Source organism: Rana temporaria, chromosome 10 (genome assembly GCF_905171775.1).
Source record: "Rana temporaria chromosome 10, aRanTem1.1, whole genome shotgun sequence".
NCBI lineage: Eukaryota > Metazoa > Chordata > Amphibia > Anura > Ranidae > Rana > Rana temporaria.
The window spans coordinates 127,263,647-127,287,123 of record NC_053498.1 but is presented as its reverse complement, the minus strand read 5'-3'; the positions used below and the strand labels follow the sequence as shown (position 1 = coordinate 127,287,123).

At 43.6% G+C, this 23,477-nt stretch overlaps 1 protein-coding gene across 1 annotated transcript in view; it reads right to left on the bottom strand.

Annotated features, from left to right (window-relative positions):
• Positions 1–23,477, bottom strand: part of ADAMTS15 (ADAM metallopeptidase with thrombospondin type 1 motif 15) — a 66,015-nt gene that overhangs the window by 3,523 nt on the left and 39,015 nt on the right. Inside the window, exons 3-7 of the mRNA XM_040326243.1 lie at positions 19,800–19,967; positions 16,710–16,993; positions 7,241–7,418; positions 6,588–6,763; positions 4,598–4,773 (exon numbers count right to left, since the gene is read on the bottom strand). Coding sequence (XP_040182177.1) covers positions 4,598–4,773; positions 6,588–6,763; positions 7,241–7,418; positions 16,710–16,993; positions 19,800–19,967 — 982 coding nt within the window. The remainder of the gene's footprint in view (positions 1–4,597; positions 4,774–6,587; positions 6,764–7,240; positions 7,419–16,709; positions 16,994–19,799; positions 19,968–23,477) is intronic.

The following is a 23,477-nucleotide window of genomic DNA, read 5'->3' as shown; positions in this document are numbered from 1 at the left end:
AAAGCCCTCCTGATGCAGCTTGTCGACCACTGATTTGGACTATAAACCAGCAGCTCTGGTTGTACAGTTGGATAAATGGCTCTATGATTAGGCTGTATTTGCACTATGATCCAACGGTTCAGGATGGATCGTTTGATGAATGGTTCTACAAGAAGAATAAACCTCCATGTTTTTGGTTGGATATGAAAATTAATACACAATAGTTTAATGGATGATTTTGTAGTTCCTCCTGGCCCCCCAGCTACTTTCTAGCTCCTATCCTTGTTGCACATAAACTAATCTCAGCAAAATTCCAGCCTTTGACAGTATTATATTTATATTACGTTCTCTGCATCTGACTGTAGAAGAATGGAGTTTCTCTGTATAACGTGCTGTGTCTGGGCTGCTAATACAAATTTCTGGGGTGAGGGGAGGATGTGGGCACAGGAGAGTCACATTTTTGGTTATGCGAGGGAACATTTGGCACATAAATCTCACAGTAAGACAAAGGTAGGGAAGATTATGTGGTGGAAAAATGCTGATCGGACATTATTCACAGCAAGCCTTCAGCTTAGATAAGAGTCCAGCCGATGAGAAAGGCTACAGAACGGTCAGATCAGAGGATCAGATTCAGTGGTTTTTGGCTGAGGATCCTGGCAAGATAAGAATGTTTTAAACACAATGTAGGTGTGAACAGCACTTGTTTGACTCAATATTTCTCTGCAGAATGGAAGGACCTTCTTCCAAAAACTGCTACACGTCTGACACAGTCGGAGTTCTCACTTCCACACTGATTGTCAGCTCTGTCGGGGAATTCACAATCTGTGATCTTCTCCTGACATGAGCCATCCTGAACAGCCCTCAGCTTGCGGGAACAGAAGGAGCAACATAACTCCTCCACCATTCCACCAGTTTTAATTATTCAGATTCACGTAGGAGATACGACGGCGTATCTCCAGATACGCCGTCGTATCTCTGAGTCTGAGGCGTCGTATCTTGGCGCCTGATTCAAAGAATCAGATACGCCAGAATTTGTATAAGATACGACCAGCGTAAGTCTCCTACGCCGTCGTATCTTAACTGCATATTTACGCTGGCCGCTAGGGGCGTATACGCTGATTTACGCCTAGAAATATGTAAATCAGCTAGATACACCAATTCACGAACGTACGCCTGGCCGTCGCATTACAGATACGCTGTTTACGTTAGGCTTTTTCCGGCGTAAAGTTACCCCTGCTATATGAGGCATACCAATGTTAAGTATGGACGTCGGGCCAGCGTCGAATTTTCCATTGATTACGTCGTTTGCGCAAGTCGTTCGCGAATAGGGCTGTGCGTAATTTACTTTCACGTCGAAAGCATTGGCTTTTTGCGTGTTAATTTGGAGCATGCGAACTGGGATACTTTCACGGACGGCTCATGCGCCGTTCGGAGAAAGCGTCATTTACGTGGGGTCACAATAAATTTACATAATACACGCCCACATCTTCCACATTTGAATTAGGCGGGCTTACGCCGGCCTATTTACGCTACGCCGCCGCAACTTTGCTTTGAGAATACTGCACTTGCCTGTCAAAGTTGCGGAGGCGTAACGTAAATATTATACGTTATGCCCGCACAAAGATGCGCTCTCCTACGTGAATCCGGGCCTAGAAGTTGTAAGCCCTGAAAACAAATTGTACTGTAAGGCCTCATGCACACGATCGGTTAAACAGAGGACAGCGGTCTGATGGACCGTTTTCATCGGTCAAGACCGATCATGTGTGGGCCCCATAGGTTATTTAACCATCGGTTAAAAAAAAAGCCAACTTGCTTTAAATTTAACCTATGGATTCCTAACCGATAGGTCAAAACCGATCGTTAGTAGGCACGACCATCGGTTAAAAATCCACGCATGCTTAGAATCAAGTCAACGCATGCTTGGAAGCATTGAACTTCAATTTTTTCAGCACGTCGTGTTTTACGTCACCACGTTCTGACACGATCAGTTATTTAACCGATGGTGTGTAGGCGTGATGGACCATCAGTCAGCTTCATTGGTTAACCTATGACAACGGTCCTTCAGACCGTTCTCATCGGATGGACTGATCGTGTGTACGAGGCTTAAGGCTGGCCATAGGCCTCGTACACACGAGGCCTACAAGTTTCTGGGAGATATTTTTTTGCAGAGGAAACCGGTCGTGTGTACATTTTCGTTGAGGAAACTGTCGAGGAAACTGTCGAGAAACTCGACTAGCCAAAAAGAGAGCATGTTCTCTATTTCCTTGACGGGAATGGAGAAAATTGGCTTGTCGAATTCCTCGACAGCCTCGGTCGTGTGTACGAGGCTATAGAAGACTCAAATCTTGGCTGGTGCAGCAGGAACTGGTCAAAATTAAAAACATGCATGGGCAGGCTGAATGTTACAAGTAATCGATCAATCAACTTGGGTACATCCAGCCTGCCGGATTTTACATGTGATTATCACTAACGGCTAGTAGCGGCAGCCCCTTACTTAACTAGCATCCGACATACAAACGACTCCTACTTACAAATGGAGGAAGACAACAGGGAGTGAGAGGAAATCTACCCCTAGGAAGGGAAATTCACTCCTGTAATGCCCCGTACACACAATGGGAATTTCCGATGGAAAAAGTCTGATGGACTTTTTCCATCGGATTTTCCGATCATGTTTAGCCCCATCAGAGTTTTTTCATCGGAAATTCAGATGAATTCTATCGGAGTTTAGATATAGATCATGTTGTATTTTTTTCCGATGGAAATCCGATGTGATTTGGCCGGGCAAAAGCCAGACCGTGTGTGCGTGGCATAAGAGTTAATATGGGAAAAAGTCTCCACTGATGCTTTATCACAAATCCTTGTTTCCCGAATAACCCAAAATTTCCAAAAATCCAATTGTCATTGGGACAGAAAGTGAGGTGAAATCTTCTGAACGGGGGCACAGACAGCAAAACAAATGTTACAGGGGTGATAACCCTTCCCTATGTTATCCAAAAGGTTGCAAAAAAGCTATTTGCTCCATGTATGGCCTGCCTAAGAAAAAAGGCCAAACACAATAAATCTTTACCTTGGCTTTTCACGGTGAAATAAACAATTCTGGACTCCCAAACCATTTATGCGGAGCTCTTGAATTACTAATACTGAAGAGTGCAAAATCTGGTGCAGCTCTGCATAGAAACCAATCAGCTTCCAGGTTTTAGGCCCCATGCACACGAGACGATGGTAAACTCGAGTTCAGAGGCATTTGGGCATTTTTTTCAACTGCCCCTGAACACATTTAATGTTATCCTATGTGTCCATGCACACATTCACGTTTTTTTTGCGTTTTAAAGCAGTTGGGTTTAGGCTCGTTTTTTCAGATGCAAAATTTTGGGTTCAGACGCAAACGTTTTTGCGTTTCAAAGCTTTGGGAGGGTCTACAATGTCTTTGTTATGAACGCTGATAGCCGCAAACGCGGTAAAACGCTGCTAACCGTGGCAAAACGCTGCGAAATTCGCGGCAAAAACGGGCGTTTTAAACGCCGGTTTTTGCCTTTGAAAACTTGAGTTTACATGTGTTTGCATTTGCTTCTCGTGTGCATGGGGCCTTATAGTCAAAGCTTAATTGAACAAACTGATTGGCTTCTGTGTACATCTGCACCAGATTTTGCACTCTCCAGTTTTAGTAAATCAACCTCAATGTGCAAATTGTCAATTGTCGAAGTCTGGTCTATTGATAATTTGAATCCTGTGCCTCATTTTTACTAGTTCTTTATAATTTCATCAGACAGACTTCTACACCAAGGGGTCTCCAAAATTTTTTTTAAAAAGGGGCCGGTTTACTGTTGTCAGACATCAGGGGGGCTGGACTGTGTCCAGTTGGAATAAAAAATGCCCCAGCGTTGGTGGGAGTAATCAATGTCTCAGGCGAGTTGGTCAGTGGGTGTAAAAAAATATATTAATTGTGCCCTATTGTTGGTGTCTGTGGAGGGAATATTGCCCCATCGTTGATATCAGTGGGAAAAATAATGCCCCATCACTGCTGTCAGTTGGAGAAGCAGTCTTCCATCATGGGTCTCAGAGGGAGGAATTGTGCCTCATAGTTGGCATCAATGGGAGGAATCGTGCCCTATCATTGGGTGTCAGTGGGAGAAATTATTACCAGCTGTTAGTGTCAGTGGAAGGAATGATGCCTCATTATTGGTGTCAGTAAGAGGAATAGTGCTTCATATCAGTGAGAGGAACAGTACCCCAAGGGCTGGATAAAACACAAGCAAAGGGTCGCATCTGGCCCACAGGTCACACTTTGGAGACCACTGCTCTGAACAATCCCCAACAACTTCCAGCTCTACAAAAAAAATTACATTTCCTCTCCGTACATACAGATGTCAGTGCCTCACTTTCACCCCTCTTTTCTGGCACCTGTAGAGTTATGTGAGGGTGGCGGTCGCATTATACCTAAAGTGCAAATCTTACGTTGGATGCACGTTGGGCAGCACAGAGGTGTGACTGTACATGGCGGAGCAGATCTGCACTATGTATTTGCTGGATCTGTGGTGGTGCAGGTGGGGGGGGTTTAATGTGTCAGAATTGTGACCTCATTGTTTAGGCAGATTCTCTGGCTCCCATTGGTACTCACATGGGTTTAGTGAAGAGACCGGACACCTTCTTGCAGCTTTTATTGTCCCCTCCGCACACTCTGCATTTGTCGAATTTCTTCTTGGAGCCAAGCTGCCCATCACAGCCAGCTTTAATACACTTTCCCTGTACACAGACTGATGTGGAGTCCGGTGCGCATGCCGTCCCATCTACTACCTGTATGGACAGAACATCAATGTTACAATGAAAGGTGCCGGGAAACGCACAGCAACCAGCATAGTGCCACTAATAAATGAAAAAAATATTAATTTTTTATACATTTACTAAATACCCTTCAGGCCATTTCACCAAACATCTACCTTATCTATCTATGAAGGACTGGTGATATCACTGGCCTGAGTTCCCACCATCCCTGCACTGGGTACCCAGGTCTATACACCTGCTGCACCTATTATTAAAAAAAAAAAAAAAAAAAAAAAGGTTTAAAACAAGTAAATGTAATATACTTTACTTTCTATTTACTGTTAGCAGCCTAAAGTGGCACTTCCGCTCATCGGACCCCCCCCCCCCCCCCAGTGCCACAATTGGCACCTTTCGGGGGGAGGAGGGGGGACAGGATACCTGTCTTTGTATTTGGGGACCCAGCCTACCGTCGATTGTCTTTGACAGGTAGACATGTGCATTCGTTTTCGTCCGAATGCATTTTCGTCCGAATTTCAGGTATTTTCGTTATCGTTTTAACAAACGATAACGAAAGCACAGAAAACGAAAACCGAAAGATCCAACATAAACAAATGCTTTATTTTCGTTTTCGTTGCGGTCGAATGTGCCTAACCTTAACTCTATTAGTCCAATATTATTCTACATAAAGAGAAAAGATTCGACATTATAGAGACATGAAGAAGAGTCGACATAGAGAGAAAAGATTTGACATAGAGAGAAAAGATTCAACTTAGAAAGAAAAGATTTGACATAGAGAGAAAAGATTCGACATAGAGAGAAAAGATTCGACATAGAGAGAAAAGATTCGACATAGAGAGACATGAAGAGTCAAAATTTTTTATTTATTTTTTAAAGATTCTGTCGAATCTTCTTCTTTTCTTTTTTTTTTCTTCTTAGAACATTCGACAGACACCATAAGCCTTCAATGACAGATTCGACCTTAATTGTGCCTAACCTTAACTCTATTAGTCCAATATTATTCTATATAAAGAGAAAAGATTCAATATAGAGAGAAAAGATTCGACATAGTGAGACATGAAGATTCAACATAGAGAGTCGAATTTTTTTTTTTTTTTTTTTAATTCTGTCGAATTTTTTATTTTTATTTTTCTTCTTCTTAGAACATTCGACAGACACCATAAGCCTTCAATGACAGATTCGACCTTAATTTGGATTTTCGGACGAATGCATTTTTTTAACGAAAAACAAAATAAATAAAAACGAATTTCGGGAGTAACTAAATAAATTTATTTTTCGGACGAAAACAAAATTCCGAAACGAAATATTTTTAGTGTGCACATGTCTATTGACAGGTATCCTTTCCCAGTTCCGGGTTTTCAGGCCTCCGTCCTCCTCTCCCGGGTGCCGGGCCAATAGGAGAGAGGAGCAGTAGAGTTCCCGGCGTGAAGCCGAAAGGCTACACTGTCGGGTTCCCTTACCCTTAATGGCGGTGGCAGCACGCGACAGCTGATGGAAACATCAGCTGTGGTGCCAACATCGAGGGACTCCAGGACAGGTAAGTGTCCTATTATTAAAAGCCAGCAGCTGCAGTATGTGTAGCTGCTGACTTCTAATTTTTAATTTTTAATTTTTTTGGACGGAACAGCGCTTTAGGGTTTGACCTCATATTATATGGTTTTGGTAAATCTGAAGACAAAAATCTGCAGAAAATCTAATAGTATGTATGGAGCTTTAGGATGTGTCTGCAATTGTCTTTATATGCCAGCTGATAAATCACTTTTTACACAGATACCTCCACTCCCCCACATCTGTCTGTCTGTGCAGTCTCCGTCCTTCAGGGTACCAACCTTGGGTGCCAGGACATAGAAGTAGCCGGTGCCATTGGCTCTGCAGATGAGCTTGCACTTGTCTCTTGGGGACACTCCGGAGTATTTGGGGACCCAGCCTACCGTGGATGTCAGTCGATTGGTACTGTGGTTGTAACCATTGAAAGCTTCACATTGCTCTTCCCGGAAACCTTTATCTGGAATAGGGGGGAGAAAATTCACTGAAGATGATGATAGAACAACGTGCCAGTAATAGCTGGAAGGGGTCAGTATATATTGTGCACAGTGGTGTAGTGGGTAGCACTTACACCTAGCAGCAAAAAGGGTCACTGGTTCAAATCCTGTACACTATGGCCCAGATTCTCGTAGATGGGCGTAAAACTCGGCAGGCGTAACGTATCTGATTTACGTTACGCCGCCGCAAGTTTTACAGGCAAGTGCTTTATTCACAAAGAACTTGCCTGTAAATTTGCGGTGGCGTAGCGTAAATCACCCGGCGCAAGCCCGCCTAATTCAAATTAGCCGGGTAGGGGGTGTGGAGCATTTAAATTAAGCGCGTTCCCGTATATAGTGCTGTACAGAGGGCACTCACTTGTATCAGGACAGTAGTTCTTAGAGAAGATATGGAGGTAAGGGCAGTATACTGTATATAGTGCTGTACAGAGGACACTCACCTGTATCAGGACAGGGATTCAATGAGCAGGATCTGTATTTGACCCTTAGACCCTCACAGAAGACCCCTCCGTGGGATGGTTCTGGGTTGTTACATTCTCTCTTTGCCAGCTGAACCCCTCCACCACATTTCCGGGAGCACTGTCCATATGGGCTCCACTTCCCCCAAGACCCATCCACCTAGACATAGGATAAAATACAGAATTAACCAATAACCAGTTCCAAGCCTATATGATGTCATTATTACACCATGATCTGTCTTTTCTATCCTTCTCACTCTATGCCACCCACTGCCACCACCAATGCTACCCTGAGGACCATAATACCCCTGTGTACAGTGTACAATGCCGCAGCCTATGTTGGTGTGATAGAGGCTGGAGGTTGTGCTGTGCTATGAAATATTTCCATTATTACCCAATCCCCCATACATGTGTGAGCAGGTCCACAGATATTTATTTATCACAGGAGGTGCCAAGGACATTGCTGTGGAACGTGGCATCCCTGGCCAACACAGAGCAACACATACTCATCCCACCTGAGGGATCCTATTTACCTTTCATGGCAGTGAGATGTACAGACACATGCACACAGGGCGGTCTGTGCCCGGCCCTATAGGGAATGGATCTGGCAGAGTCGTTGGGAATAAAGCAATAAATGACAGCGTGCGCGGCAGATGCTGGTCTGCATACTTTAGGAAAATATTACATTTTTGTAGCATTTAAAGGGGAATTCCATTCAAAATGGGAAGTTTTGCTTTAAGTCGTCCTCCCCTCTTCTCCTGCCGTATATGACATGTCTTTTTTGGAGGGGAAAGAGAGCGAATATCTAGTTTTGACAGATACTCGCTCCCAGTTCTCCTCTCCCCCTCCTTCCCTGCAGTCTTCTGGGACACACCACAGGTTCCAAAAGACTGCGGCTTGTCTATGTGCAGTGGGCAGCCAGCTGTAAATCCAACAGCAGCTTAACACTTGGGATACTGGCACCAGGGACCTTAAGTAAAGAACTAGCCCGGGTGAGGATGGTGCTGGATCCCTGGACAGGTAAGTGTCCTTTTATTAAAAGTCCGCAGATACAGGATTTGTAGCTGCTGACTTTTATTTATTTTTTTCCTCCACAGTGAACCTCCTCTTTAAAGCGGGAGTTCACCTGAAACTTTTTTTTTAACATTAGATTGAGGCTCATTTTGTGAAGGGGAATCGGGTAGTTTTTTTAAAATCGAAGTTGTACTTACCGTTTTAGAGAGCGATCTTCTCCGCCGCTTCCGGGTATGGTCTGCGGGACTGGGCGTTCCTATTTGATTGACAGGCTTCTGTCAGGCTTCCGACGGTCGCATACATCGCGTCACGAGTAGCCGAAAGAAGCCGAACGTCGGTGCGGCTCTATACGGCGCCTGCGCACCGACGTTCGGCTACATTTGGAAAATCGTGACGCGATAGATGCGACCGTCGGAAGCCTGTCAATCAAGAAGGAACGCCCAGTCCCGCAGCCCATACCCAGAAGCGGCGGAGAAGATGCATCTCTAAAACGGTAAGTACAGGTTCGATTGTAAAAAAAACACCCGATTCCCCTAGACAAAACGAGCCTCAATCTAATGTTAAAAAAAAAGTTTTTTGGGTGAACCTCCACTTTAAGGATTAATCAGTTGAAAAATAGAAGTGTCCCTATTGTCTTTATAAATCTAAAAGCTTGTCCCCATTGGGTAGATACACGAGACACAGAGCAGAAAAGGAGGACAGCCACCAGAAGAAGCACTTAAAGGTAAAAAAAGAAATCTCCCCCATTGTGGGAGGGGCAGAGACACAAACTACTGCGGGAAAATCTTACCATTGTGGGAGGGGCAGAGACACAAACTACTGCAGGGAAATCCCACCTTTGTGGGAGGGGCAGAGACACAAACTACTGCAGGGAAATCTCATCATTGTGGGAGGGGCAGAGACACAAACTACTGCAGAGAAATCTCACAATTGTGGGCGGGGCAGAGACACAAACTACTGCAGGGAAATCTCACCATTGTGGGAGGGGCAGAGACACAAACTACTGCAGGGAAATCTCACCATTGTGGGAGGGGCAGAGACACAAACTAATGCAGGAAATCTACCCATTGTGGGAGGGGCAGAGACACAAACTACTTTGGGGAAATCTCACCATTGTGGGAGGAGCAGAGGCACAAACTACTGCAGGATAGCTTACCATTGTGGGAGGGGCAGTGACGCAATAATACCCATGTACAACTCTTACCACTGCAGACTCCAAAGGTTGTTAGAAAGACGATGTCATAATGACTGTGCATAAGATACGAAGAAAGAGGATGGATAGCCGCACTCCAATGACCAAACGGTTGTCTTTTATTAAAAAAAACACAGCAAGTACATCACTTCACAAGGTGCAACAAAGGAACAGGTAGATAGCCGACGCGTTTCGCACTGAGCTAGTGCTTAATCATGGCTTAATCATAGCCATGATTAAGCACTAGCTCACCTTGTGAAGTGATGTACTTGCTGTGTTTTTTTGAATAAAAGACAACCGTTTGGTCATTGGAGTGCGGCTATCCATCCTCTTTCTTCGTATCTTATGCATGGTCAGTGCATCGCCAGCACCCACGGTATCCTGAGTCAGTCCATCTCTACATAGTGACCCACCTGGAGCGGTGATCCCTTCTCTTCTCATAATGACTGTGTTTTGGTATGAAGGCACCAAAAATGAACATACTACGAATAGAGAAAAGTAGAAAGCAGGAAGCAGGGCAGAGCTCACGCTACAGATAGATCTCATTGAAGAACTGCTATCATAGTGTAAATTGTAATACAGCGGGGTTATATTACATGTTAATTCACAGTGTTTATTGTAACCCACCCCAGGGGGGCTGTTTGGGACTATAACATTTGAATGAATGGGGTAGTGAAATAATTTGTAAAAACGGAGGAAACCCTGTCACTATGATGATATGAGGAGCAGTACTGTATATTGAAGGTCACACGCATTGGGTCATGGACCGAGGGGGGCATATCACTGTCTTTAATGTCTTCAGCCTATAAAACACAGCAGAGATGTATGTGAGCGTACATGCGTGGAAAGCAGTAAATGTGTTTGATGTTGCAGCTGGAGAGGATGATGGGCAGGATATATACTCTCTTATAACTCATAGTAATGACCGCCTGGACAAACAGGAACAGATGTGAAAATGATCACAGCTTGTAATAGACGCATCGAAAGAAGATTTTTTTCTCTCTAGTGACATTCATGGACACAGCAGATAAAATAAAACAACCATTAATACTCCAGGAGAATGTGTACATAATTTGAGTCATTTTCCATCTTCACGTGGATCAATCAATGATCAGCGTCATGAGAACATGTTGTATGGAAAGAACCAACTGTGCAAGTTTGTGTTATCTTGTGCTATATTACAATGTCCCCCTTATGTACTACTCTGCTGTATTCTAATACGTCATTATGTACTACTCTGCTGTATTCTGAAAAAGTCATTATGTACTACTCTGCTGTATTATAATAACTCACTATGTACTACTCTGCTGTATGCTAATATGTCATTATGTACTACTCTGCTGTATTATAATACTTCATTATGTACTACTCTGCTGTATTCTAATACGTCATTATGTATTACTCTGCTGTATTCTAATACGTCATTATGTACTACTCTGATGTATTCTAATACGTCATTATGTACTACTCTGCTCTATTCTAATACATCATTATGTACTACTCTGCTGTATGCTAATATGTCATTATGTACTACTCTGCTGTATTATAATACTTCATTATGTACTACTCTGCTGTATTCTAATACGTCATTATGTACTACTCTGCTGTATTCTAATACGTCATTATGTACTACTCTGCTGTATTCTAATACGTCATTATGTACTACTCTGCTGTATTATAATACTTCATTATGTACTACTCTGCTGTATTCGAATACGTCATTATGTACTACTCTGCTGTATTCTAATACGTCATTATGTACTACTCTGCTGTATTCGAATATGTCATTATGTACTACTCTGCTGTATTCTAATAACTCACTATGTACTACTCTGCTCTATTCTAATACGTCATTATGTACTACTCTGCTGTATTCTAATACGTCATTATGTACTACTCTGCTGTATTCTAATAGGTCATTATGTACTACTCTGCTCTATTCTAATACGTCATTATGTACTACTCTGCTGTATTCTCATACATCATTATGTATTACTCTGCTGTATTCTAATATGTCATTATGTACTACTCTGCTGTATTCTAATATGTCATTATGTACTACTCTGCTGTATGCTAATACGTCCTTATGTACTACTCTGCTCTATTCTAATACGTCATTATGTACTACTCTGCTGTATTCTAATAACTCACTATGTACTACTCTGCTCTATTCTAATATGTCATTATGTACTACTCTGCTGTATTCTAATACGTCATTATGTACTACTCTGCTGCATTCTAATAACTCACTATGTACTGCTCTGCTGTATTCTAATATGTCATTATTAGCTATGATTAAAAAACAATGATGTTGTGAAACGCGTCAGGGTTTGTCCTGCTTCTGTTGTCACATGAACGTTGACTATTCATTACAATAAAGGCTTTTATCAGAGTGCGATTGTCCAGAATCCATTTCTTTAATATTGCTCGTACCTGCACCTGGCTTCCACTTTGAGGAGGGCGTTTTCTTTAATACACCCCCCTGGAGCAGTTCACTCTTTTGTTCTCATGTTTTACCTTAATATAATACCCCATTATGTTCTACTATGTAGTAATAGAACATCCTGAACATGCTCTACTTTACCTGTTATCTACTTTCTTGTTGTATTATAATAATATACACATTGTGGTCTACTCCACACTGATATAATACCTGATTTTGTTGTACTATGTTGTATTATGGATATGCTGTATTCTGCTGTTCTTTAATACCCAGGTATGTTCTACTCTGCTGTATTACACTACTCAGGGTATGTTCCATTTCACTGTACAGTAAAACCTTGGTTTGAGAGTAACTTTGTTTGAGAGCGTTTTGCAAGACAGGCAAAAATGAAAAAAAAAAATTGACTTGATATACAAGCGATGTCTTGATATACAAGTAGCGTTGTCACAACTGAGTATAAAAGAGGAGAGAGGCGCCTCTAAAGCCCCGTACACGCAATCGGACCTTTGTCTGACCAAACTCACATCGAAATTCCGACGGAATTCCATTGGAGTAAAAGAGAACATGTTCTCTATTTAAACATGTTTCTGGAACAAATTATGCTCGCAATCCAAGGGTTTACTGTATTATAAAATCCCCAACATGTTTCACTCTGCTATATATCACGTTGTCATGTTGTTATGTACTACTCTGCTGTATTTTAATGCCCTGTTATGTTCTCCTGACCTGTCAATGACAATCTGTAATGTAATACATCACATTGCAACAACCCATCAATCTATATCACCCCAAGCATCAGAAAGAGAAGGAGGACTCCTGGTAGTATCTATATGCAATTTTGTACAGTGTTACATGGAATAAATGTTTCTATTACTCAGACATATGAAGGGAGTTATGTAACAGGGTGAGAAATCCCCCCATCCACAAAGATCAAACCTCCTAATCTCTTCCAAGAACATTTACTGGTAGTGCAGATTGGTTTCATATGTTGTTGTGTATAAGAACAGCTACTGTATGTATCTGTGACCTTCTAAGCACTTACAAAGGTTTACCCCAGGAACGCTCCTTTGTCTCCACTAAAAATAATAGCTAAGTACCGTATTTATCAGCGAATATCGCGCACTACAGGGAGTGCAGAATTATTAGGCAAGTTGTATTTTTGAGGATTAATTTTATTATTGAACAACAACCATGTTCTCAATGAACCCAAAAAACTCATTAATATCAAAGCTGAATATTTTTGGAAGTAGTTTTTAGTTTGTTTTTAGTTTTAGCTATTTTAGGGGGATATCTGTGTGTGCAGGTGACTATTACTGTGCATAATTATTAGGCAACTTAACAAAAAACAAATATATACCCATTTCAATTATTTATTTTTACCAGTGAAACCAATATAACATCTCAACATTCACAACTATACATTTCTGACATTCAAAAACAAAACAAAAACAAATCAGTGACCAATATAGCCACCTTTCTTTGCAAGGACACTCAAAAGCCTGCCATCCATGGATTATGTCAGTGTTTTGATCTGTTAACCATCAACATTGCGTGCAGCAGCAACCGCAGCCTCCCAGACACTGTTCAGAGAGGTGTACTGTTTTCCCTCCTTGTAAATCTCACATTTGATGATGGACCACAGGTTCTCAATGGGGTTCAGATCAGGTGAACAAGGAGGCCATGTCATTAGTTTCTCTTCTTTTATACCCTTTCTTGCCAGCCACGCTGTGGAGTATTTGGACGCGTGTGATGGAGCATTGTCCTGCATGAAAATCATGTTTTTCTTGAAGGATGCAGACTTCTTCCTGTACCACTGCTTAAAGAAGGTGTCTTCCAGAAACTGGCAGTAGGACTGGGAGTTGAGCTTGACTCCATCCTCAATCCGAAAAGGCCCCACAAGCTCATCTTTGATGATACCAGCCCAAACCAGTACTCCACCTCCACCTTGCTGGCGTCTGAGTCGGACTGGAGCTCTCTGCCCTTTACCAATCCAGCCACGGGCCCATCCATCTGGCCCATCAAGACTCACTCTCATTTCAGCAGTCCATAAAACCTTAGAAAAATCAGTCTTGAGATATTTCTTGGCCCAGTCTTGACGTTTCAGCTTGTGTGTCTTGTTCAGTGGTGGTCGTCTTTCAGCCTTTCTTACCTTGGCCATGTCTCTGAGTATTGCACACCTTGTGCTTTTGGGCACCCCAGTGATGTTGCAGCTCTGAAATATGGCCAAACGGGTGGCAAGTGGCATCTTGGCAGCTGCACGCTTGACTTTTCTCAGTTCATGGGCAGTTATTTTGCGCCTTGGTTTTTCCACACGCTTCTTGCGACCCTGTTGACTATTTTGAATGAAACGCTTGATTGTTCGATGATCACGCTTCAGAAGCTTTGCAATTTTAAGAGTGCTGCATCCCTCTGCAAGATATCTCACTATTTTTGACTTTTCTGAGCCTGTCAAGTCCTTCTTTTGACCCATTTTGCCAAAGGAAAGGAAGTTGCCTAATAATTATGCACACCTGATATAGGGTGTTGATGTCATTAGACCACACCCCTTCTCATTACAGAGATGCACATCACCTAATATGCTTAATTGGTAGTAGGCTTTCGAGCCTATACAGCTTGGAGTAAGACAACATTCATAAAGAGGATGATGTGGTCAAAATACTAATTTGTCTAATAATTCTGCACTCCCTGTATTTTCCCCTTAAAATAAGGGGAAAATTGTGGGTGCGCGATATACGCCGATAGCCGATTCCCGCGCTCTGTTTGAAATCCTGCGCCGACATATACCGAGTGCAGTACACTCGGGTACATTCGGCCAGGTTCGGCTTCGCTCGTGCTCACGCATAAACGTCACAGAGCGTGAGCGCGAGCTAAGCCGAGCCTTGCCGAATGTACCCGAGTGTACTGCACTCAGGATATGTCGGCGGAGGCGTTCGAACTGAGCGCGGGAAGCGGGGACTCGACGTGAGGCGCACGCTGGAGAAGCCGGGAGGACACCATCGAGGCCGCAGACGGACGCCGGACCGGACGATGGACGCTGGGAAGACACCAAAACTGTAAGTAATAAAATCATATAACTTTTTTTTTTACAGGAATTTCGAGGGCAACATTAGGGGTGCGCGGTATACGCCAGAGCGCGTTATACCGCAATAAATACGGTAATATTAGGTTAGAGGTGGAATAAATAACAGCATTATCTTGGGGAAAACAAGGCTAGAACATCCCTAGAAACTGGTAAAGTGCTGTATTTCCAAGACGGATTTCACTGGATTTTTGTTCTTGGATAATTCTTAACAAATAGGGCCAGATTCAGGTAGGAGATACGACGGCGTATCTCCAGATACGCCGTCGTATCTCTGAGTGTGCGGCATAGTATCTATGCGCCTGATTCTTAGAATCAGTTACGCATAGATTTGACTAAGATCCGACCGGCGTAAGTCTCTTACGCCGTCGTATCTTAGTTGCAATTTTACGCTGGCCCCTAGGTGGCGCTTTCCGAATATTAACGCGTCGAATATGCGAATTAGGTAGATACGCTGATTCAGAAACGTACGTTTGCCGGCGCATTTTTTTACGTCGTTTACGTTAGGCTTTTTCCGGCGTATAGTTACCCCTGCTATAGGGGACGCAGCCAATGTTAAGTATGGACTTCGGGACCGCGTAAAATTTTTAACGTTTTACGTCGTTTGCGTAAGTTGTCCGTGAATGGGGCTGGGCGTAAGTTACGTTCACGTCAAAACCAATGAGTCTTTGCGGTGTCATTTGGAGCATGCGCACTGGGATACTTTGAAAAAAGCGTCATTTATGTGGGGTCACAATAAATTTACATAAAACACGCCCACATCTTCCACATTTGAATTAGGCGGGCTTACGCCGGCCTATTTACGCTACGCCGCTGCAACTTACGGAGCAAGTGCTTTGTGAATACTGCACTTGCCTGTCAAAGTTGCGGAGGCGTAGACTAAATAGGATACGCTACGCCCGCACACAAATACGCACTCCCTACCTGAATCTGGCCCATTATTTTTATAGTTAGGCCAGGCCTGGGTTTGTTATGCCAAGTAGGAATCATCATCTTATTTCACTTTTATACCTTACTGTATATGTTTCCATTTAAAGTGTATTGTATTTGTACTATCTACCCTCAAGTTGAAAAGCGCTGCGTAAACTGTTGGCGCTATATGAATCCTATATAATAATAATAATAATAATTTCAAACTCAAATTCATTTTCAAATTCGTATTCGGATCATTTTTTTTGTTATAATTTATTTCGGATTTGTGATTCGGTAATTTGGATATATTCAAATCTCCGAATTAAAATTCATTACGAAATGAATCGCACATGTCTAGTAGTGTTGATGTTCTTGTGTGTGTTGTCTCCGCACACTACTAACCCTCCAGTACAAAATCCATCAAACTCACGCAGGACAGTCCCTCAGAAAAATACCACATTATGGTTACTAGCTCGAGCTGATGATTATAAGAAATATATAAAATATACACATTATGGGGACTATTTGCAACACCTGTGCAAATTCTGAGGCATTCGCACATCTAATTATTTATAAATCGATCCACTACCAATGCACTACCAACCACCATCCGACTGGAGTCGGACCACTTGGCCTTCAGGAGAAAGAATAAAACCCATCTCTTCTGAGGTCAAGGGGTTCCTTACCCATGAAATGGATACAGCGCCCAGAGGCGATTCAGTTCGCATGTGTTGCGCTTTACAAGTTTCTCACTCACTCATTACGTTTCTTTGTACTGAAATTACCGATATAATATGATTTTATTTCTCACCTTATATCGGCTGGTGTTGTGTTTCTCCACACACTCTCCATTCAGGCAGAACCTTCCCTCACCACAGGTGGTACCGTCAGCCCAGGGAAAGTGGCGCGTCTGGCACACCAGCTGCCCCCTCGCTCTGCCCGTACACCAAAGCTTGGTACAATATTGCATGTAAGGGCAAGGCTTGGATCCCAGGCCAAACGCCAACTCGCATTGTCGGTTCAGGCTGTAGCGCACTCCGGAGAGCTCATCAGGAAGGGAGATAGGCTTCGCCGGTTCGTCCAGGAGACATTCACCTAAACAGAGAATGGAACACCATTATAAAGAGGCCACGAGGATGTGTGAACACCCTAAGAAGGCAATGCTGTATATCACAGTCACTTTGAGGTGGGCTTTTCGGTTCCTTTTGTACCGACTCACTTCAACCTTATTGGTTGTACTGTACCCCTGGACTGGATTTACAAGCCCTACACCTTAGAGCTGCTCTGGATGCACCGATGGCTTAAAAAAAAAGGGGGCAAAAAGGAATGATTTGTATGACTTTACCCATTTACCCATAGGCAGAGACTGAGCCCCTTGTTTTAGAGTTTTGTGCTGGAAGTGAGGGGGCATTTTTGGGCACCTTATGTTATAGGAAGGTAATGCAGTATCTGTAATACAGTACTTAGAATGAGGCCTGGAGATAAATGTTCAACATAGGTGGACATGACTGGGTTAGCAGGACGGGGGGAGTAGCAAGGGTGGGGCAGTAAGGGGCAGAGTGGAGCCAAGGTAAGGGTAAGGGGGTTTGCTCTGATTCCAGTTTCATTCGGAGCCAGGACAGAGTGAAGAAGCAGCTTCTCCCGCTCTTCCTCCCTTAATGATTCATGGGTTTTTCTTTTCACTGTCTTTGCGTACGTAGGGGCAGTTGGGTTTCGCCATGTCCAGGTCAGAATGAGAACTGGGGCATTGCTTTTGGGGCTATTATGTTTTACGTGATTGTTTGTTTGAGGTCACTTGTCATAGCAGTTGGCAGGGGTCTCAGGGTCTTGAAAGGCAGTTTAAAGTTGGAAATGGAGGGATTGGGCCAATCTCGGGTATGGGTGTTCCTACCATGGTAAATTGACCCAATAATGGTTTGAATGAGTTACTTGGCTGTATCACAGGTGTCTCAATAGTGGTAGTCCTCAAGCTGGTGTAGTTGCGGCTGAGGGCCTGGAAGTCTATTAGGATGGTGATACAGCCAGGCGGTGGAAGATAGGTTGCCTTCCAGGATCCCATTAAAGTTCATTTCTGTACTGAATTTGTGTTACTAAGGTTTTCAGATATGTAAATGAAGGAAAGTATATATATTTTGTGAAAAGTTGTATTTTATGTGTTAATAAAATTGCTGCTATGGCCTTTTAAAACCTTAACGGGATACTTTGTTGGTTGTCTTTGTTTATGGGGATTGATGGATTGGTGTGGGGTAAAGGTTTAAGCAGCCGGAATATCAGCGAATATCTCAGTCATGTGGGTGGGCTTTTCAGTTCCTCTTGTACCACCCCACCACAACCTATTGGTTATACTATTGCCAAGGAGGTCAATTCAAATTAAAAAATAAAATAAAAAATTAAAATCAGCATTTGTCAACCTATTAGTATTTTTGGACCATCATTTATAGTGCCGTGTAAATCAACTTGTATTATGAATATGAATACTTTAAAAAATACTTGCATTAAAAACACATTACCGGTAATTAAAAAGTAAATGCTAAAATGATGTATAATGTTAAAACTTAAAAGACTACTGTCTGTCTGACCATAGGAACCTTTATCCTCCAGAAACATTTTCTCAGCCAACAGCTCCGTCTGGCAGATTCTGTGCTGAGTTTACAAATGTAGCCAAATGCCAACAATAGAGAGTCAGATGTGAGAGCCGAGCCAGCGAGGGATGGAAAGATCAGGGGTACAATCATTACAGAACAGAGAAGTCTCTCTGTATACACCTTGTGTATGGGCTGGGGACATTGGACACCCAGCTGTCATCATACCCCTCCACTATGACCGTACAAGTGTCTGTATACCCCCCACTATCACCATACAAGTGTCTGTATACCCCCCCACTATCACCATACAAGTGTCTGTATACCCCTATCTATCACCGTACAAGTGTCTGTATACCCCCCCACTATCACCATACAAGTGTCTGTATACCCCTATCTATTACTGTACAAGTGCCAGATGTTAGTGTACCCCCCATCTGTTACTGTATAGGTGTCAGTGACCCCCCCCCCCATCCATCTATCACTATACAGGCACCAGTTTACTCCCCCATCTATTACTGTAGAGGCGCCAATGGGCCCCCATCTATCACTCTACATATGTCAGTGTACACCTCACCTATCACTGTACAGGTGTCAGTGTACCCCTCACCTATCACTGTACAGGTGTCAGTGTACACCCATCTATTACTGTACAGATGGCAGTGCACCCCTCACCTATCACTGTACAGATGTTTGTGTACCCCTCACCTATCACTGTACAGATGTCTGTGTACCCCTCACCTATCACTGTACAGATGTCTGTGTACCCCTCACCTATCACTGTACAGATGTCTGTGTACCCCTCACCTATCACTGTACAGGTATCAGTATGACTCCATCTATTACTGTACAGATGTCAGAGTTTTCTTTACCTATCACTGTGCAGGTGAAAGTGTATTCCCCATCTTTTACTGCACAAGATTCAGTGTGTGTCCCCCCCACCATCTAATACTGTACGGGTACCATTATACTTTTACCTATCACTGTACAGGCATCAGCGTACCCCCCATCTAATATTGTACAGGTGGCAGTGTACCCCATATCTCCCACTGTACAGGCATCAGTGTGCCCCCCAACCCAACCATTATTGTACAAGTGTCAGTGTAACCCTATCTCTATCAGTGAATAGGGAACAGGCACCAGTGAACCCCAACTAGGACTGTATAGGACCCAATGTACCCCTCACCTGTCACTGTTCAGGTGCCAATGTATCCCTCCATCTATCATACTACAGGACCCATTGCACCCCTCACTCGTCACTGTTACGGTACCAATATGCCATTGAACTGCAATTGATGGTAGAAACACACTAGACTCACCGTGCCCGCTGTCTAAGAAGTCAGTGATGATGGCGGCGCTGCACCCTGACCAGGGCTTGGCTCGGTCAATCTGGATCAATGTGGGTGACATCATATGATTCTCCTTGAGTTTTCCGAACACCTCCTCGCAGGCCTTGACGTTGTCATGTGGCATATTGAAGACGTGTCCTACAGGGAGAGGAAAGCGTTAAGGGAGGAGGCTGACGAGATCTGTTACCAAATTATTTCCAACATTGGAAAAATGAAAAGTGGTAATATTGAGCAATTGTGATTTACTCCCAGAATCCCCCGGGATCACATCCTGAAACTGTACAGACATGTGGAAGACATTGTGTGCGGAAGGGGGGGGTTTGTCCTAATCTCTGAGAGATACAAGGAATGTATGTACACTTACAGAACACAAATCATACAAAGGACACGCCACAACCTCAACCATACATCTGTTTACAGACACTGCGATTTCTATGTCACTAGGATGTGACAATAGGAGAGCCATTTAATGACCTACTATAGGATAAAAACGCCCTTCACTTTTTCCACATTTTGTTATGTTACAGCCTTATTCCAAAATGGATTAAATTAGTTATTTTCCTCAAAATTCTACAAACAATACTCCATAATATTGAAGAAAGTTTGTTTAAAATCTTTGCAAATTTATTAAAAATAAAAAAGTGAAAAAATCAGACTTGAGGCTGTAATTGGTGTCAAAGGGGCAGATTCACGTAGATGGGCGTAATTTTGGGCGGGCGTAACGTATCTGATTTACGTTACGCCGCCGCAAGTTTTTCAGGCAAGTGCTTTATTCACAAAGCACTTGCCTGTAAAGTTGCGGCGGCGTAGCGTAAATCACCCGGCGGAATTCAAATTCGGCGAGTCGGGGGCGTGTTTCATTTAAATGAAGCGCGTCCCCGCGCCGAACAAACTGCGCATGCGCCGTCCCCAAAATTTCCCGGCGTGCATTGCTCTAAATGACGTCGCAAGGACGTCATTGGTTTTGACGTGGACGTAAATTATGTCCAGCCCCATTCACGGACGACTTACGCAAACAACGTAATTTTAGAAATTTTCGACGTGGGAACGACGGCCATACTTAACATTGGCTGCGCCTCATATAGCAGGGGCAACTTTACGCCGGGAAAAGCCTAACGTAAACGTCGTAACTTTACTGCGTCGGCCGCGCGTACGTTCGGGAATTCGCGTATCTAGCTAATTTGCATACTCGACGGGGAAATCGACGGAAGCACCACCTAGCGGGGAAAAAAAAATTGCAGTTACGATCCGACGATGTAAGAACCTTACGCCTGTCGGATCGAATGGATATCTATGCGTAACTGATTCTAAGAATCAGTCGCATAGATACGACGGCCCAGATTAGGACTTACAACGGCGTACATGGCGCTGCGCCGTCGTAAGCCCTTTGAGAATCTGGGCCCAAGGCTGTAACTACATGGGATTTTTTTTTTGTTTTTTATTTTTTATAAAATGAAGACAGCAGGTAAGTATACCATGTTTGTTATTAGACAAGAGACTTTATTTCCACTTTAATATCATTTAAACCAATCCCATGACTGCCTTAACCCATTGATTATAGTGACACTTTTGACATTTAAATGATGAATGGGCACTTGTAGAACATGATTGGATGCCAAGTGTCCAAAACAAGGGGTTGTGGACTCTTCCACCACGTCAGGGGGCATCAACAGGTTAGTCTGCCACATCTACAGATCATAGAGGGAGCTAAAGGGGATACACAGTGTGAATGAGCCCCCTTCATTCTCCACCATCATCCTATTGCAGAGGCCGGCCTCCATTTCCACTTTGTTGTGGTTTTATGAGCCCCACAGGCCGCCCAGCACTGGAGTCAGGATGATCAGATAAGATTTATGGCTTCCATAATTCAAATGGAAAAAAAACTTCCCCAACCCGGCTACAGTGAGTGGGGAGAGCAGAAGGAGAGAGTTCATGTGATTGGTAACACTTGGAGAACATTCTTTCTAATGCTTTGACTTAGGTACGAAGATTCCAGACTGTCTGCAGGGGGGACATACACAGGGCTAGATTCAGGTAGCTGCGCGCAATATTACGGAGGCGCAGCGTATCGTATTTACGCTGCGCCGCCGTAAGTTAGAGAGGCAAGTGTTGTATTCACAAAGCACTTGCCTCCTAACTTTCGGGCGGCGTAGCGTAAATGGGGCCGGCGTAAGCGCGCCTAATTCAAATGATGATGAGGGGGGCCTGTTTTATTTAAATTAATGGTGAACCCGCGTATTTTACGTTTTTTACGAACGGCGCATGCGCCGTTCGTGAAAGAATCCCAGTGCGCATGCTCGAAATTCCGCCGCAAATCGTCATTGCTTTCGGCGTGAAAGTAAATTACGTCCAGCCCTATTCGCGAACGACTTACGCAAACGACGTAAAACAATTCAAAATTTCGAAGCGGAAACGACGTCCATACTTAACATTGGCTGCGCCTCCTAATAGCAGGAGTAACCTTACGCTGAAAAAGCCTATCGTAACCGACGTAATGAAATTGCGCCGGGCGTACGTACGTTTGTGAATCGGCGTATCTAGGTCATTTGCATATTCTACGCCGAAAACAACGGAAGCGCCCCTAGCGGCCAGCGTAAGAATGCACACAATTATATGCCGCCGTATTCAAGTTACGTTGGCGGAGGAAGCCTATTTTTTCTACGTATCTGCCTTTGAGAATCGGCGTAAAGATATGACGGCACAGATTTGAAATTACGGCGGCATATCTGGAGATACGCCGCCGTAACTTGTTCCTGAATCTAGCCCAATGTGTAGTCCAGGGCTCAAAATTTCAAGTCCTGAGCTACTAGCCAGGCCTCAAGGGTTACTCGCCACCAGTTGCCCCGCCCAACCCCTACCATGTCCCGCCCCTAGACACGCCCTCATAAATTATCTCATGAAATGACACTTAAATGTTTTATGCAGAATTAAGTTATAAAAATAAATATTAACAACTTTATCCATGCCCAAAAATGCAGCCTGCCCATGTCTACCAGTGCAGCCACGCGTCCCCAGTGCAGCCTACCTGTGCTGGGTAAAAAAGAGAGGAGAGCCGCCGCCGCAGCCACTGCCGCCTGGTTGTTCAAAGCACAGGGAACATAACAGCAGCAGCAGCGGCGACTCTCCTCTCCTCTCTTCCTCTATATTCACTCCTTGCTCGCCCCCCCCCCCCCCTGCTCCCAGGCAGCCCACACTTGCCAACCCTCAAAATGCACTCGCAAAATGCGAGCAGGCGAGTGTAAATTTTGAGGGCTGGTGTAGTCATTATGGATCCAGAAAATTCTAACGATGGACACCAATGTGTCTGAGAAGGCGTTTTTAGACAGTTTGTATTCAGCCCCCCGGAGCCAATACTTTGTAGAACCCCCTTTACTGCAATTACAGCTGCAAGTCTTTTTGGGGATGTCTCTACCAGCTTTGCACATCTATAGAGGGACATTTTGCCCATTCTTCTTTGTAAAATATCTCAAGATCTGTCATATTGGATGGAGAACGTCTGTGAACAGCAATTTTCAAGTTTTGCCACAGATTCTTAATTGGATTTAGGTCTGGACTTTGACTGGGCCATTCTAACACATGAATATGCTTTGTTCTAAACCATTCCATTGTAGCTCTGGCTGTATGTTTAGGGTCGTTGTCCTGCTGGAA